The 17788-nt window shown below is 43.9% G+C and overlaps 1 protein-coding gene across 2 annotated transcripts in view; it reads right to left on the bottom strand.

Annotated features, from left to right (window-relative positions):
- The window catches only part of RHEB (Ras homolog, mTORC1 binding), a 53708-nt gene extending 36215 nt beyond the window's left edge, over positions 1–17493 (bottom strand). Inside the window, exon 1 of one of the 2 annotated variants that reach the window (XM_070452915.1) lies at positions 17113–17493. In XM_070452915.1, the coding sequence (XP_070309016.1) occupies positions 17113–17164 (52 nt within the window). In that variant the 5' untranslated portion in view covers positions 17165–17493. The remainder of the gene's footprint in view (positions 1–17112) is intronic. The other variant, XM_070452843.1, reaches the window with a different exon arrangement.
- Positions 17494–17788: the final 295 nt, after the last annotated feature.

Below are 17788 nucleotides of genomic sequence, written 5' to 3'. Positions count from 1 at the left end.
GGAGGATATTATGCTAACTGAAGTCGGGCAGAGGAAGACAAAACTTGATTTTTAAAAATGCACAACAAATGGAAGACAATACACTGACTTTTTTTTCACCAAGCAGGATAGGATGGTAACTATGAGGTAAGTGACAGTAGGCAGTTCTCCCGGTCTGTTTCCTCACTGTAAAACAGAGACAATAATAGTACCTACTTTAGAGATGGTTGTAAGGATTAAAAGAAAATAATGTTGAATATCTGGTATGTAATAATAATGACAGTTACTGGGACTTATTACCTAACCACATATTCTAGACATTTAATCCTAGCCAACATTCTAATAATTATCTCTATTAACTTGGCTAAGAAAATTATATACAGTAACAGTTACTGAAGCTAAATTCTCAAACTCACATGAAAAAATATCAATTAAAAACACACACACACTACTGCAGAAAATTACTGTTTCAGTTATCACTCACTGCACAACAAACACCTCAAAACTTAAGTGGCTGAAACCAACATCCATTTCATTTGCTCCAGATTCTACAAGCAAGTCTGGGCTTGGCTGGATCCCTCAACGGGCGGGTGGCTGTGGGAGACTCGGTAGGGAGGGCTGGACCTTCTCCCTCCCGACGTGTCCTCTCCCGAGTGTCCCCCCAGAACTGCTGGAAGCTGCCAGCTTCTTATGGCTTGAAGCCTCACACTGGCTCGTGGTCATCTCTGCAGCGCCCCGCTGGCCACACGTGCGGCAGGGCCAAGACACAAAGAGGTACCAGGAAGGAGCTTCTCTGGGAGCCACTGACAGGAGGACACGGACAAAGGGGACCAGGTCTGCAAACAGCAGAGAAAGACTGCAGGATCAGCCGTGGTCATAAACGGGACGGCAACCTGAGGGTATGTATCATCGCTATTAAAAAGGCTAAAATAACAATGAACTGTATGAAGGCTTGTTTAACAACGTGTTCCTCACACAATACACAGTATCAATTACATGCTTATTAAAGTACACACCCATTTTAGTAAAAAAAAAAAAAAAGGTGTAGTTCTGTCAATAGTAGCATTGGTTTATTGTTGCTCTTTTGAGGGGGCAAGGTGAGATGTATACATATCAGGGTCACCAAGGAAGCCTTTTGAAAAATACAAACCCTGACCTCACCGTTCTCATTTTAAAAAGGGTGTCTAAGGAGTTCCGGTGTGTTTCGTACGAGTGCTCCCTGGAGTCTAAGAGGCACACTCATCCCCACATCTCCAGCACAGAGGGTCATGTGAGGGCATGTGATGCAGATAAGCCAGATTTTAATTGTTCACCAGAAGCTACAAGTGAGACACCGTGTTAAAGAGTTTACAAAACATTTTCAGGTGAATTACATCACTTGTTCCTATGAATTAAGCAGGACTGACATCACCTATTGTTTCTCACACTTCCTTACTAATTTTCAAAAACTGGGTGTTAGGAGAGAAAAAAATTAAGGTGCAGTTATCACAACAAAGAGAATGTAAAACTGGTTCATAAAATTATTACTCATTCAAATGCTTACTGGGTGCTTACTATCATCAAGTGAAGCTAATGCTAAAGAATCCGCCTGTCAATGCAGAAGACATAAGAGACGTGGGTTTGATCCCTGGGTTGGGAAGATCCCTTGGAGAAGAAAATGGCAACCCACTGCAGTATTCTTGCCTGGAGAATCCCATGGACAGAGGAGCCTGGCGGGCTACAGTCCAGGGGGACGCAGAGAGTCGGACACGACTGAGCCACACAGAGCATACATGCAACCAGACACGTGCCTCTGAGGAAACTAAGAGAAATAAGTCTGTATTTAATATTGTAACATGAAAATCTGAGTTGCATAAATGAAGAGTTTTGTTACCTGTTAGGGCTACTGAACTAAAAGGAAGAAAAGAAAGTGCTGCTGAGAAACGCCACGGAACTGCTTCCCTCAAAATTTCAAGAACAGGATATTCATCTCTATGGAATGATTTATAGATAAAGCCAAGATGGAAAGCAAGGGAATAGAACCGAAAAACTGCAGTCAATTAAATGTTTGGCAACAATGAACAATAAATTTTGCTAGATCCGGGGCCAAAACTGGAGAGAAGGTTGGGGGTCAGGGTGGGAAAGAGCTGCAGAAAAGCAAAGGAGAGAAATTCCTAAATCATAACACAATCTCCTAACAACCACATGGAGCTTAAGACTGATTAAAACTAGTAATAACAAAAAAGTGAGGAAAATGAATCAAGACATGAAATAGAGCCTATCAATCAGCATAAATGGTTATTGATACAGATTATTTCTTCAAAAGTTCTTTAAACATCTGCATTGACCCCATGTCTTAACACCAATCAGGTCCTCATTATTCCTGAGGTACCTCCTGGAGGTTAAGGCATCCCATACCAGTAAATGTTTTAAGAATACCAGCCAATGATTATTAGCGGCAGTGATACATCTGTTTGCTATGGCTCCCTCACTAGACTGAAGTTCCCCGGCAGCGGAACACAGTGCCTGGTCCATGGAAGGGACATAGTTGACTCAAACATTTAATGAACATTTGAATAACATGTGGTACACTTAACCCACACACTGTCCTCATCAACCAGTCATTTCAGTAGTTCAATCTGTTGGGGGACTGAAATCTTCTGGGGAGCTGACTAAACCCTGGACTCTTTCCCCAGAGGATGTTCACACAGTCTCAGGCTAAACTCCTGAAGTCCAAGTTTAAGAACCACCATTCTAAGTGGGCACCAGAACTGAGAACAACTAAATGTTAAGTCTCACGAGTTCATGACGAGAACCGGTCACCTGCACTGCTCAGAAAATGAACCCAGTCTCTCAGCCTGGATGCGCACAGATTTCTTCTGAGATGTAAACGCAAGACTTCACCCCTCCTGCAGCAGCCACTCCAGCGCACCCTGCTCCGAACTTCTGCACAGCTCTCCTCCGCATCAGGTGCGCCTGCACGAGGGTACTCAGGGTCACACTCAAATTTCTCGCCAGCAAGTGACCAGAGGGCTTGCTTCCCTGGTGGCTCAGAGGGCAAAGAATCTGCCTACAGTGTGGGAGACTTGAGTTTGATCCCTGCGTTGGGAACATCTCCTGGAGAAGCAAACAGCAACCCATTCCAGTACTCGTCCCTGGAGAATCTCCACGGACACAGGAGCCTGGTGGGCTACAGGAGGTCGAAAAGAGGTGGATACAACTGAGCGACTAAGCACAGCACAGATGGATTAGAAATGAGCTTTCCCACTTCCATCCCTGCCATGGAGAGCCAGGTGGTGCGAGTGGTAAAGAACCCGACTGCCATGCTGGAGACATAAGAGATGTGGGTTCAATCCCTGGGTCAGGAAGACCCCCTGGAGGAGGAAATGGCAACCCACTCCAGTATTCTTGCCTGGAGAATCCCATGGATTGAGGAGCCTGGCAGGATGAAGTCCATGGGGTCACAAAGAGGCAGACATGACTGAAGCGACTTAGCACACACATCCAGTCTGGCAAGGTCATTTTGAACCCTCCTCCATCTTGAATTCAGCCACCATGGTTGAATTTTGCCAGCTACATTGTTTATTCACTCACTCAAATCATGAACAAGACTAAAAAGAGCCTGTATTTAGAAAATCTCCTCTTTAAAATAAATTCTGAAAGTGATTTAGATTTGAAAACGAGCAAAATACTGGCCAGATGCATTTATACTCAAGACATACTAGTCCAAGAAAAGCATTTTCATCTCCTAAAACTATATGAACTGTAAAAGCCAGTATTTTCATCTCCATGTTCACAAATTATTCACTATGCCATCATGGAGCTAACATTAAACTTTGAATCTTGCGAAGAGTAGGATCGTAACACGACTTGCTAGAATATTTATTTCTGTTTCAAAAGTCCCAGAGGACTCTTTCTGCAAGCGTGAAAGTACAACAAAAAGAAATATGGGGGAGGGAAGCAGGTAAGTAAGGGGGAACTCAATTCCATCATGGCTAGGACACCAACCAACCAAGGACACAGAGGAGTTAACTATATTGGTATCCTTAAATTGCCTTGCTCTCACTTGCCTACAAAGTACAGTACAAGATTTTCTGCATTTCTGTTCTAAACTAACACCAATTTAGACTTCAAATTCTGATGCCCTATGTGGAACTCTTTTGTCAGAAGCCCAATATATATTTAAAACTATCAGAACACTAAAATAGCATCCTGGGACCTTTGTGTTTCAGATATTAAATTATATTTCTAAATCAATCACGCAATTCATGTCAAAGGTACTCAACAGTCTGCATTCTGACAGTTATCAGTTTAAGACAGACTATGAGTACTCTAAGATTTAATTTGGTACTTCAAAATAAATTAGAACTAAGAATAAAGGTTCTCTCAACTGTGAGCACTAAAGATTTCATAACGCTTTATCTTGCACAATCACGTCCCAGTTCAGTTCTGATTTATTTAAGTAAGTAAGTACAATCCACTTGTGGACAGTATTAAAGTTACCAGCTCTCTTCCAGACCTTAAGCTAAGGAAACTGTTGCACCTTTCTGACTTCATAATCCCAGGTACAGATGGCCATTTCATATTGTGTGATAAAGCTGGTGATATTTGGACTTGAAAAGCACATAATTAGCATATAGGTCTTGGGGTGCCGCCACCATGGCAATTCTTATTTCTCTTTCGGGAGCTTCACTGGCACCAGGTTGAGAACCAAGCATTCACCCTGGCTGCACAACCATCAGAGGCCAAGTCAAGTGGCATGCAGACAGCCTAGCTCTCCCCAGGCTCCAGTGATTCACTGCACACCATACGGGAAGGTGCGCTCCCCTTCCCTGCCTGGTCAGCTCCTGCCTACCTTTCCAACCCTGCTTCCCCCTCCCACCTCGCGGAGCCCAGCCACCCCCACTTCCTTCCTTCTCAGCAAGCCAAGCTCTTTCCCAGCTCACCAGCCTGGTCTCTGCCAATGCTGCAGGCCTCTTCTGGAAGGCTCCTCTAAGACTGCTCACCGCAGCCCCCAAGCAGCAGTCTAGCCAGACCCTGTGCACCATGGTTCTCCAAGTGCAGTCTGCACAACGCTGGGGGTCCCCGGAGACACTCTCAGGGGGCTCCGAAGTCAAACTATTTCACAGCAAGTCCCCTACACACAAAGGTTCACAGGTGAGAATGCCAGCTGCGGTACTGTACTACCGCTACTGCTGTACTTTTCAAGGTGCTGCGAGAGTAAAGATGGCTTTTTTTTTGTTTGTTTTTCATGTATTATTTGTGTGAAGAGTATTATAAACCTAGAACAGAACAGTACTGTATATCCAACTGTGTTAGCTGGGCACCTAGGCCAACTCTGTTGGACTTGAGAAAAAAATTGGACTTAAGGGTCTTCCCTGATAGCTCAGCTGGTGAAGAATCCACCTGCGATGCAGGAGACCCCAGTCCAATTCCTCGGTTGGGAAGATCCTCTGGAGAAGAGAATGGCTACCTGCTCCAGCATTCTGGCCTGGAGAATTCCATGGACAGAAGAGCCTGGCAGGCTACAGTCCATGGGGGTGCAAAGGGTCAGACAGGACTGAGACTTACACACACACACAAGGGCGGGCTCTCAGGAGGGGCCCTGTTCCCACGCTGAGGACTCACTGTATAAGCTGCCTTTTCCACGGTTTCCACGCGTGCTGATGATACAAGGGCAATGGTGATAAGACAGCAGCTCCGTGCCCCTCGGCACAGTCAGGGCACGGGGCACAGACTAGGGGACGGCCACTGTATTCTTCACCATTATGCGCGCACAGTACAGAAAAGGCCATGTTTACTTAATAGTGTCCTTGAGGAAGCAGTACAAATAATTAATTTATTAAATCTTGACTTTTAATCCATGTCTTTTGAATATTCTACACGCTGAATGGGATGTTTGCATATAGTGTGGCTGCTACACACTCGAGCACGGCGTCGCCTGGGGAAAAGCACTCGTGTGAGGGTGTGGGAAGTGGTCTGAAACAGGCAGCTTGATCGTGGATGACCAACAAGCTATTGCTGTTCCAGATTCGGGTCTCTGGCAGACACCTTCGTGGAAATCAAAGAAATGAGACTCCCATTTCAGGAAAAACTGGTAGCATTTTGCCAACCATCAAATTTGAACTTTCAAGAGGAATTCTGGAAAATCTACATCACTCAGGGTGATCCTAACATCTTCCCAATATTTAATTTTTCTGAGATGGGTGGTGATGTTACAAGATGTCATTTAAAGAAATAATTGTATATTGAAATGTGTCAAAACATGGCAAGATCTGCAAAAGAGTGAACCAGTATTTCCAATTGACCAAATCTTAAGGACCCAGATAACCACCATGGTGTGATCACTCACCTAGAGCCAGACATCTTAAGAGTGTGAAGTCAAGTGGACCTTAGGAAGCATTACTACGAACAAAACTAGCGAAGGTGATGGAATTTCAGCTGAGCTATTTCAAATCGTAAAAGATGATGTTGTTGAAGTGCTGCACTCAACATGCCAGCAAATATGGAAAACTCAGCAGTGGCCACAGGGCTGGAAAAGGTCAGTTTTCAATCCAATCCCAAAGAATCACAATGCCAAAGAATGTTCAAACTACTGTACAACTGAGCTCATCTCACAATGCTAGCAAAGTAATGCTCAAAATCCTCCAAGCCAGGCTTCAACAGTATGTGAACTGAGACCTTCAAGACATTCAAGAAGAATTTAGAAAAGGCAGAGGAACCAGAGATCAAATTGCCAACATTTGTTGGATCATAGAAAAAAAGAGAATTCCAGAAAAACATCTACTTCTGCTTTATTGACTATGCCAAAGCCTTTAACTTGTGGATCACAACAAACTGTGGAAAATTCTTAAAGAGATGGGAATACCAGACCACCTTACCTGCCTCCTGAGAAATCTGTATGCAGGTCAAGAAAAAACACTTAGAATCAGATATGGAACAACAGACTGGTTCCAAATCGGGAAAGGAGTACATCAAGGCTGTATATTGTCACTCTGCTTATTTAACTTATGCAGAGTACAGCATGAGAAATGCCAGGCTGGAAGAAGCACAAGCTGGAATCAAGATTGCTGGGAGAAATATCAATAACCTCAGATAGCAGACGACACCACCCTTATGTCAGAAAGAGAAGAGGAACTAAAGAGCCTCTTGATGAAAGTAAAAGAGGAGAGTGAAAAAGCTGGCTTAAAACTCAACATTCAAAAAACAAAGATCCTGGCATCTGGCCCCATCACTTTATGGCAAATAGATGGGGAAACAATGGAAACAGAGAGAGACTTTATTTTCTTGGGCTCCAAAATCACTGCACATGCTGACTGCAGCCATGAAATTAAAAGACACTTGCTTCTTGGCAGAAAAGCTATGACCAACCAAGACAGCACATTAAACAGCAGAGACACTACTTTGCCTATAAAGGTCTGTCTAGTCAAAGCTATGGTTTTTCCAGTAGTCATGTATAGGTTGAGAGTTAGACCATAAAGAAGGCTGAACGCCAAAGCACTGATGCTTTTGAAATGTGGTGCTGGAGAAGACTCTTGAGAGCCCCTTGGACTGCAAGGAGATCCAACCAGTCCATCCTAAAGGAAATCAATCCTGAATGTTCATTGGAAGGACTGATGTTAAAGCTGAAGCTCCAATACTTAGGCCACCTGATTCGAACAGCTGACTCATTTGAAAAGACCCTGATGCTGGGAAAGATTGAAAGCGGGAGGAGAAGGGGATAATAGAGGATGAGATGGTTGGATGACATCACTGACTTAATGGAACTGAGTTTGAGCAAGCTCCATGAGATGGTGAAGAACAGAGAAGCCTGGTGTGCTGCAGTCCATGGGGTCACAAAGAGTTGGACACGACTGAGCGACTGAACAATAAGGTACCATGTTCCCAAATCAGGTATGAGTAGAAGATCCACACAAAGTGCAATCAAGTCAATGGAGTTCAATGGAACAGAGTAAAAACCATCAACAACAACAACAAAAAACTTCATATGATTGCAGATATTACAACTAACTTCTAAGAAACTACCACTTACGGGGTCTTCGTGAGTATCAGAGTGTGTGTTGTGTGTGGGCATGCGCAGGTGCTCAATTGTGTCCAACTCTTCGCAACCCCATGGCCTACAGCCCACCAGGCTCCTCTGTTCGTGGAATTTTCCAGTCAGGTTGTCATTTCCTACTTCAGGGGATCTATCGACTCAGGGACTGAACCCACGTCTCTTGCACTGGAGGCGAATTCATTGCCACTGTGCCACCTGGGAAGCGTAAGTATCAGAGAACAGCCACAATCACCCACAAAAGTATTGTGTTAGTAATTTAATGTCACAGTATTAAAATACTCCTCCGTTTCCCAAGTACCTATCTGGCAGGTTGGATTTCTCTTATATTCTTTATTAAAGTTATATGTTGCAATGGAAGGAACTCAGAAGCAGATAAGAGAATTCAAGTGTTTTTAAACCAGGTATTGAAGACACTTGCACATTTGTAAAACAAAATCCCACTTGTCTTTGTCTTGCAGAAATTGATAAGCCAGTCCTAAAATTCCTATGGAGATACAAAGAACTCAGAAGTTAATCTTGAAAAAGGATTAAGTTAGAGGGTTCACACTTCCCTATTTTGAAACTTACCATAAAAAAATAGTAATCAAAATAGTATGATACTGGTACAAGGACCAACACACAGATCAAAGGAATAGTCCAGAAAAAGAAACCATATATTTATGATCACTTGGGGTTTTTCTTTTTTGTAATTTATTATTTGATGTGAAATCAGTTTCTATTACCACCTTGTGCCTCTTTTTTCAGAGGGAAGAGGGATAAAGGGGTGGGGCTTTCTTCTCCATTGCAAACAGTACTTCCATTTTGAGATGGATCACTTGGTTTTGACAAGGACGTCTAGACAATCCAATAAAGAACAGTCTTTTAACAAAGGTGGTGGGACAACTTGATATCTACATACAAAAGAATCAAGTTTAACTCCTATCTCCCACCACAAAATGTAGCTCTGAATAGATAATAGACCCAAATATAAGAGATAAAAATTTAAAACATTTAGAAGAAAACATAGTAGTAAATCTACATATTTCTGAATTAGGCAGTGGTTTCTAAAATATGACAACAAAAGTACAAGTGACAAAATAAAAATATAAATAAAATGGACTTTGTCAAAATTGAGAACTTTTTGCTTCAAAGGAAGGCCAACTTCAAGAAAGTGAAAAGAACCCACGAATGGAAGAAATGATTTGCAAATTGTATATGACTCTTCACAAACTCATAAGGATGGCTAGTACAAGAAATACAGATGACCTAGTTAATTAGTGTTCAGTCACTAGAAGTGTCCAACTCTGCAAACCCAGAGACTGCAGCATGCCAGGCTTTCTTGTCCTCCACTATCTTCCGGAGTCTGCTCAAATTCATGTCCATGGGGCATAGTCAATGAAGCAGATGTTTTTCTGGAATTCCCTTGTTATTTTTTTATGATGCAATGGATGTTGGCAATGGTTCCTCTACCTTTTTCAAACCCACCTTGAACATCTGGAAGTAATGCTGAAGCCTAGCTTGAAGGATTTTGAGCATTACCTTGCTAGCATGTGAAATGAGCGCAATTGTAGGGCAGTTTGAACATTCTTTGGATTGCCCTTCTTTGAGACTGGAATGAAATTTGACCTTTTACAGTCCTATGGCCACTGCTGAGTCTTCCAAATTTGCTGGCACTTTAACAGCACCATCTTTTAGGATTTGAAATAACTCAGCTGGAATTCCATCACCTCCACTAGCTTTGTTTGTAGTGATGCTTCCTAAGGCCCACTTGACTTCACATTCCAGGATGTCTGGCTCTGGGCAAGTGACCACACCATCATAAGTTATCCAGGTCATCAAGGCCTTTTTTGTATAGTTCTTCTGTGTATTCTTGTCACCTCTTCTTAATCTTTTCTGCCTCTGTTAGGTCCTTGATTTTCCTGTTCTTTATTTTTTTTTTTATTTTTTATTAGTTGGAGGCTAATTACTTTACATCATTACAGTAGTTTTTGTTATACATTGAAATGAATTAGCCATGGATTTACATGTGTTCCCCATCCCAGTCCCCCCTCCCACCTCCCTCTCCACCTGATCCCTCTGGGTCTTCCCAGTGCACCAGGCCCTAGCACTTGCCTCATGTACCCAACCTGGGCTGGTTATCTGTTTCACCCTAGATAATATACATGTTTCAATGCTGTTCTCTTGAAACATCCCACCCTTGCCTTCTCCCAGAGTCCACAAGTCTGTTCTATACAACTGAGTCTCTTTTTCTGTTTTGCATATAGGGTTATAATTACCATATTTCTAAAGTCCATATATATGTGTTAGTATACTGTAATGGTCTTTATCTTTCTGGCTTACTTCGCTCTGTATAATGGGCTCCAGTTTCATCCATCTCATTAGAACTGATTCAAATGAATTCTTTTTAATGGCTGAGTAATATTCCATGGTGTATATGTACCACAGCTTCCTCATCCATTCGTCTGCTGATGGGCATCTGGGTTGCTTCCATGTCCTGGCTATTATAAACAGTGCTGCGATGAATATTGGGGTGCATGTGGCTCTTTCAGATCTGGTTTCCTTGGTGTGTATGCCCAGAAGTGGGATTGCTGGGTCATATGGCAGTTCTATTTCCAGCTTTTTAAGAAATCTCCACACTGTTCTCCATAGTGGCTGTACTAGTTTGCATTCCCACCAACAGTGTAAGAGGGTTCCCTTTTCTCCACACCCTCTCCAGCATTTGTTGCTTGTAGACTTTTGGATAGCAGCCATCCTGACTGGCGTATAATGGTACCTCATTGTGGTTTTGATTTGCATTTCTCTGATAATGAGTGATGTTGAGCATCTTTTCATGTGTTTGTTAGCCATCTGTATGTCCTCCTTGGAGAAATGTCTGTTGAGTTCTTTGGCCCATTTTTTGATTGGGTCATTTATTTTTCTGGAGTTGAGCTGGAGGAGTTGCTTGTATATTTTTGAGATTAATCCTTTGTCTGTTGCTTCATTTGCTATTATTTTCTCCCAATCTGAGGGCTGTCTTTTCACCTTGCTGATAGTTTCCTTTGTTGTGCAAAAGCTTTTAAGTTTCATTAGGTCCCATTTGTTTATTTTTGCTTTTATTTCTGAAATTCTGGGATGTGGGTCATAGAGGATCCTGCTGTGATTTATGTCGGAGAGTGTTTTGCCTATGTTCTCCTCTAGGAGTTTGATAGTTTCTGGTCTTACATTTAGATCTTTAATCCATTTGGAGTTTATTTTTGTGTATGGTGTTGTTCTTTATTTTTGCATCAAATGTTCCCTTGGTATCTCCAATTTTCTTGAAGAGATCTCTAGTTTTCCCCATTCTATTGTTTTCCTCTATTTCTTTGCATTAAGAAGGCTTTCTTATCTCACATTGCTATTCTCTGAAACTCTGCATTTAGATAATTATTAGGGAAGCGCAGATCAACTTTACAATGAGGCATCACCCACACCCATCAGAATGGACATCAAATCTACAAAGAACAAACGTTGGTGTGGAGAAAAGGGAAGCTTCCTACACTGTTGGTAGGAATGTAAACTGGTGCAACCACTATGGAAAACACTACGGAGGTTCCTTAAAAAACTAGAAATAGGGTTGCCATATGATCCTGCAATCGCACTCCTGGGCATATACCCTCAAAAGACAAAAACTCTAATTCAAAAAGATGCATGCACCCCAACATTCATAGCAGCACCATTTACAATAGCAAAAACATGGAAGAAATCTGAATGTCCATTGATAGATGAATAAAGAAGTTGTGATACACATATACAGTGGAATACTGCTCAGCCATAAAATGAAAGAAATAATGGCACTTGCAGCAACATGGATAGACTTACAGATTATCACACTAAATGAAGTTAAGCCAGACAAAGAAATACAAATACTCTAGGATATCACTTACATGTGTGATCGTAAATATGACACAAATGAAGTTATTTATGAAACAGGAACACACTCACAGACAAATTTACCATTAAAAAGGGGTAAAGCGGTGTGGGGAAGGGATAAATCATGAGTTTGGGACAAGCAGATACAAATTATTACATATTAAATATAAAATACACAAGTTCCTACTATATAGCACCCCTGGGGAAGGAAATGGCAAACCCCTCCAGTATTCTTGTCTCCCATGGACAGAGAAGCCTGGTGGCCTACGGTCCATGGGGTCAGAGTCGGACACAACTGATGGCACACACACACATCCTATATAGCATGGGGACCTATGTTCAATATCTGGTAATAAAACAGAATGGAAAAGAATATGAATATATAGGTATGTATAAGTCAATGTTCACTGTACACCAGAAACACAACATTGTAAGTCAACTATGAAAAGTGAAAGAAGTGAAGTCGCTTAGTTGTGTCTGACTGTGTGACCTCATGGACTGCAGCCCTTCACGCTCCTCTGTCCACGCGAGTCTCCAGGCAAGAATACTGGAGTGGGCTGGCGTTCCCTTCTCCAGGGGATCTTCCCAACACAGGGATTGAATCCAGTTCTCCTGCATTGCAAGCCACCAGAGAAGCCCTGCGAGTCAACTATATGGCAATAAAAATTTTTTTTTAATTAAAAGATAATGAAAATATAAAAATTAAATAAAAAGATAGATGATTAGAAGTGTTGGTGAGGATGTGGAGAAGCTGAAACCAATTTCAATTGTTAGCTGGCAATGTAAACTGGTTGAAAAGCAGTTTGATAGTTCTTGAAAATGTTAAACATACAATTACCATATGACCCAGCAATTACAATTATACTCCTAGAGGTATACCCAAAAGAAGAAAAATCATGTCTACACAAAAATTACACATACAAAAAATATTTAACAGGAATGCTCGTAACAGCATTATTTATATTAGCCCAAATGTAGAAACAGCCCACATGGCCATCAGTTAACGAATGTATAAATAGAATGTGGTATATTCAAATAATGGATTATTATTTGGCAACCAAAAGGAATGAATTACTGATACCTGCTTCAACACGGATGAACCTTAGAAATATTTATGTTAAATGAAAAATGCTAGGCATGCAAGGCCATGTATACATGATTCTATTTATATGAAATGTCCAGAATAGGTAAATTTGTAGAAACAGAAAGATTAGTGATGCCAGCGGGTGAGGTGAGGAGAAGTTGGGAGGGGACTGCTGCCGAGTACGGAGTATCTTTTGGGGGGATGAAGGGAGGCATGGATTGCCATAACTCGCAGTGACATCACATTAACATTTGATATAACAAAAAAAGCAGATTCACAGATATACAGAACTGATGTTTAGAAGTAGGGAGAAGCAATACAGGAGCATGAGATTAAGAGGTACAAACTATTATGTGCAAAATAAGCTCAATACACTGTACAACAGGAGGAATATATAGGCAATATTTTATAGCAACTGTAAACAGAGAATAGCCTTTAAAATTGTGAACCACTCTACTGTATACCTGTAACTTATATAAATATGATACACCAACTATACTTTAAAAAAAAAAAAAATCTAGGGGCTTCCCTGGTAGTACAGAGGATAAGAGTCAACCTGGCCAACGCAGGGGACACAGGTTCAATTCCTAGCCGGGGAAGACTCCACATGCCATGGAGCAACTAAGTCCCAAGTCACAACTACTGAAGACCAAGCATCTAGAGTCTGTGGTCCACAACAGGAGAAGCCCCTGCTCACTGCAACTAGAGAAAATACGCACGCAAAGCAACAAAGACCCTGCACAGCCAAGAAAAGAAAGCACTGGAAAGTCAAAATTACAAATGCAAGCTCTGAATATTTCTTGCACAGAACAATGAATGGCACTGAAAGAAAAGTTAATTTCAAGCTTCAGCACAAGGTGGTCACTACAGGACTATGCTCACCCACAAGTACACAACTTCACAATGTTATAAAGCACGTGAACATACAATTTCACATACTAATACATTTTATACATGGCAAACAATGTCTAACTTTACAATTCCTCAATGCAATGTGTTAGAAAAGGATAGGGTAATTTAAAAATATACAGTAAATCAGCATACAATTGGATGATATTCTATTGGGAACAAATTTAATGATATCTTTCCCTATGAAGTAGCCAAATCAAAGGATGCATGTTCCTTACTACTTAAAACATTTTTACAAGAAGGGTAATAATTTGAGTTACTTTTACTGAAATGCCTTTTACCACACCACAGAATTTTTTCATGTTCTCTCTTAAGATCTTTCATACTCCTTTGATCCCATCCTGTTTGTTAACCTCCGAGAGTAATATATGACAATCTTTTGATTGTTGTGGTCTAATGGTAAACTCAATTATCAAACCTCTCTGTAGAACATTCCTGTGAAAAATGTGCCCGATTTTATTTGAAGATAGTTGTTAACCTGACACTATAACTTTAGCCAGATTAAGTACAGTTACCTCCTATCACAGGACTACTCATTCAATTACCTCCTATCACGGGACTACTCATTTGTATTAGAACAATGGACGTCAGGGAGCTGGCACATTTGGCTACCACCAAAACAACTCATACAAAGCACTCCCTGCAAGCCAGCCTGTGCTACAGGTGACGTGTCCTTAAAAGCTTAACACTGTAAATAACAGGAAAAGTCCTTCAGGAAAAAAAAAGTTGTGTAAATGATCTGAGAATTCTGTTTTTCTCACTGGTAAGTTTTTTCAGTGTTTTAAAAAAATACAAAATTTGAACACCAAGTAGTAAAACAGTCATTGCACTTAGTAGTTTCATCTGAAGGCAAACTTTTAAAATAAACTCAAAACGACAGATATTTTATGAGTCAAACTGGCATACGATATTTAGTCAAGAGAACATTCTAAGAAAGATACTGTTTCTGGCTTAGACTCTTTTACCCCCAGTCAATATGACACTACAGTTTAGCATCACAGTAACACAACCTAGGAACACAGGTACTCAGATTTCTCTACCCTAGCATCATTGGCAAGCAGACATGTCAGTGAACTCAGAAGTCTGAGTAATTCTCTGCAGAGTGGCGAGGATGTGGAATCAGGGAGCTATCTCCATTTCTGATGCTGGCAAAACAAAAGAACCCACAAACTACAAGAAGTCCTGGTTCCTAACAAAGGTAAACAACTGTAAAATCAAATGCAAAGACTGGTAGTCACTGAATCTGTGCAAAACAGATTTCACTTGAATCATCACCACGTATGAAAATAAACATGGAGACAATGGAGCAGGGTTTAACAGTAGGAAGGCATGGAAAACAGGGACTGGACCTACTCTGGGTGCCCCTGGAGGCTAATCCAGCGCAGTATTTCACGAAGAGTGGTTTAAAATAAACGTGAAGTGAAAGCAAATGGGTGATGTGTCACCTCTGGGTCTTCAAGAGGATGTGATTAGAAGGCAGGTAAGACACAATTGGTTTCAACTGGACCTAAAGAACTTCTTTAACAAACACTGATAAAATGCTAGACTAGATTACTGGTGACTGGAATCACCATCTCAAGAATTTCAAGGGGTAAATAAGCCAGGACGTTTGGGATATTCTCTTCAGTTGAAAGCAGGCAGCCCAGGTAATTCATGTCACCTGTAACTTGATTATTCAGACACTGGTACCTTTAACTAGTGGGCACTCTGAGGAGATATAACTCATTCAAGAGACAGGATATGTCCGAGTCCCACTCTTCACAATGCAGAGGAGGAAAAGAACGAGAACAGAGAAGCAAGTGCTCTGAGATACAGACTGTTGATAAAGGTGGGATGCGGTGGTTCCATATGGGCATTCAGGGCTGTTAGACTTGAAGAGCCTCCATCTGACGCCCGGTGACTTGACGGCTGCGGTTGTTAAGACTGTCACCTCTCCTTCCCCCCCAGGATTACCGCATCTCACAGGAGTTACCCCCAGGGCTCCTGTCGCCCCTTATCTGTACACAGGAGTCTCTCAGCCTCTCATTTTGATATCCGCCCCCCCCCCCCAAGCACTTTGACAAAGAGAGATGATAAAAGGATGAGTAAGCACGCTGCAGCTGATCTTGGTCAAAGAGCACAGACCCTGGCACCGACTGTGGAAAATGGGGGTGAAGAAGCAGAAGGGAAAGCGAAGTCGGGGAGTTCGGCCAATGAGCAGGCAGTTACCAGCTTTCCCAGGGCAATTTGTATCACCTCCTTCTGCAGTCACCACAGACTCCGAACCCCTGCCCTCGCCACCCCCACCCCACTGTGGTCAAGTGCGCCCTTTTCCTTGGACAGCTGCTTCTTAAAAACAACACAGAAAGATAAAAGTAATTTTTCCAGACTTCCGGTTGCCAAAGACAATAAAAACCTCACCCTGAAGCATGGTTAAGTTCAACGGTTCTGTTTTCTCCCTCGTTTTCCGGCATTCTGTCTACCACCTCCCACCCCAGACCACCTCTGCTCGGGGTGGAAAAAGCGACAGCCACTCTCAGTTTCAAATATAAGTCAACCTTTGGCGGGGGTGGCAAGGGGTACTTTTGAATTACTTCGACATTCTAGTTACAAGTATCTGACCTTATTTTTTCCCCCCAAAGGAAAATACAGGGCACCAAGAGGGCAGAAATTTCCCTTTCTCTGCCCTCCGACTTCGGTCGCTGGCAGGATCGGGGGGCTTCCGAAGCGGGAGGTTGGGGGAGGGCTCTTTCGAGTTTCTTCCTAGGAAACTGGCCCTCAGCAGCCAAACGTCCTCTGAGCTCCCGGGTGTGCTTTAAAATGTTGAAACTTCACAAGACAGAAAAATTACGGCTAAGGTGAGACGTCCTTTGTTGAAGCCCCACTGGTTTTAATTTGGGGTGGAAAAGGCCACCAGCAACAATCACGGACTGCTCGCCGCGGGGAGGGGGGACAGGTGCGACTCCGGGGCTGTGGAGGGCCCTGCGGCGGGCGGCGCGGCGGCCAACCCGCACCGCCGGCCCGGCCCGACCCGAGCCGAGCGCCCGTCCGCCCGCGGCCTCCCACACGCGTCCCCCTCGCTGCCCCGCGGGCCCGGCCGCGCCGCCGGCCTCCGCTCCAAGATGGAGGTGGCGGCGGCGGGCGGCCGGTTACGAAACGCGCGGCCGCCACATGGCCGCGCCGGCCCCAAACTTGGCCGGGCCCCGGGCGAGGCCCGGGGCCCGGGGTGCGAGGAGGCCGCGCGGCGCCCGCCACTCACCCACAGACCGGTAGCCCAGGATCGCGATCTTCCGGGACTTGGACTGCGGCATCTTGGCGGCCTCCTCAGCCCCGGGTCAACCACATCAACCGCGGCGGCGGCGGCTCCTGCGCTGCGATCGGCGGCGGCCGCGCCGGGGCACAGCGGCATCCAGGGGCGGGGCGGGGCGGGCGGGCGCGGCTGCCTCAGCTCCTCGCTCGCGCGCCCAACCGCCCGGAACCGCCGCGCGGCCCCGCCCCCAAACACGCCCACGTGACCGCGCGACGCCGCAGGCGGCTCGCGTCAGCACCGCCCTCCCGCGGCCACCGCCCCCTGCCCCAAACGCAAGGGGTGTGCGTCGGGAGGCGTTTTACTTTAAAGGGAAAAAAAGGGGACGCCGAGATGCCCCTGGAAAAGTCACGACTGAAACTCGCTGCGTCATGACCCGCCCACCGTCTTCCGCCGCTTTTTAATGACGCAAGCTCTCTCCGAGCGCTGATTGGACAGTTCCCATCCGCCCGCGCGGTGACGCGACGGAAACTCCTTCTCCCATTGGGGGGGCGGGCGGTGAAGAGGCGGGCCCGGAGGCGGGGGCTGCTTTGCCCGGGAGCTAAAAATAAACCCCGACTGGGAGCGCGCGGCTGGGCGCGGGTGAAGTTTGAAGGCTTCGAACTTTGGAAGGGCTGGAGGCAGGTGG

This window comes from Odocoileus virginianus, chromosome 1 (genome assembly GCF_023699985.2).
Source record: "Odocoileus virginianus isolate 20LAN1187 ecotype Illinois chromosome 1, Ovbor_1.2, whole genome shotgun sequence".
In the NCBI taxonomy this organism is placed as follows: Eukaryota; Metazoa; Chordata; class Mammalia; order Artiodactyla; family Cervidae; genus Odocoileus; species Odocoileus virginianus.
Note: the sequence above shows the minus strand (reverse complement) of the source record. Positions and strands in the feature narration are given on the sequence as shown.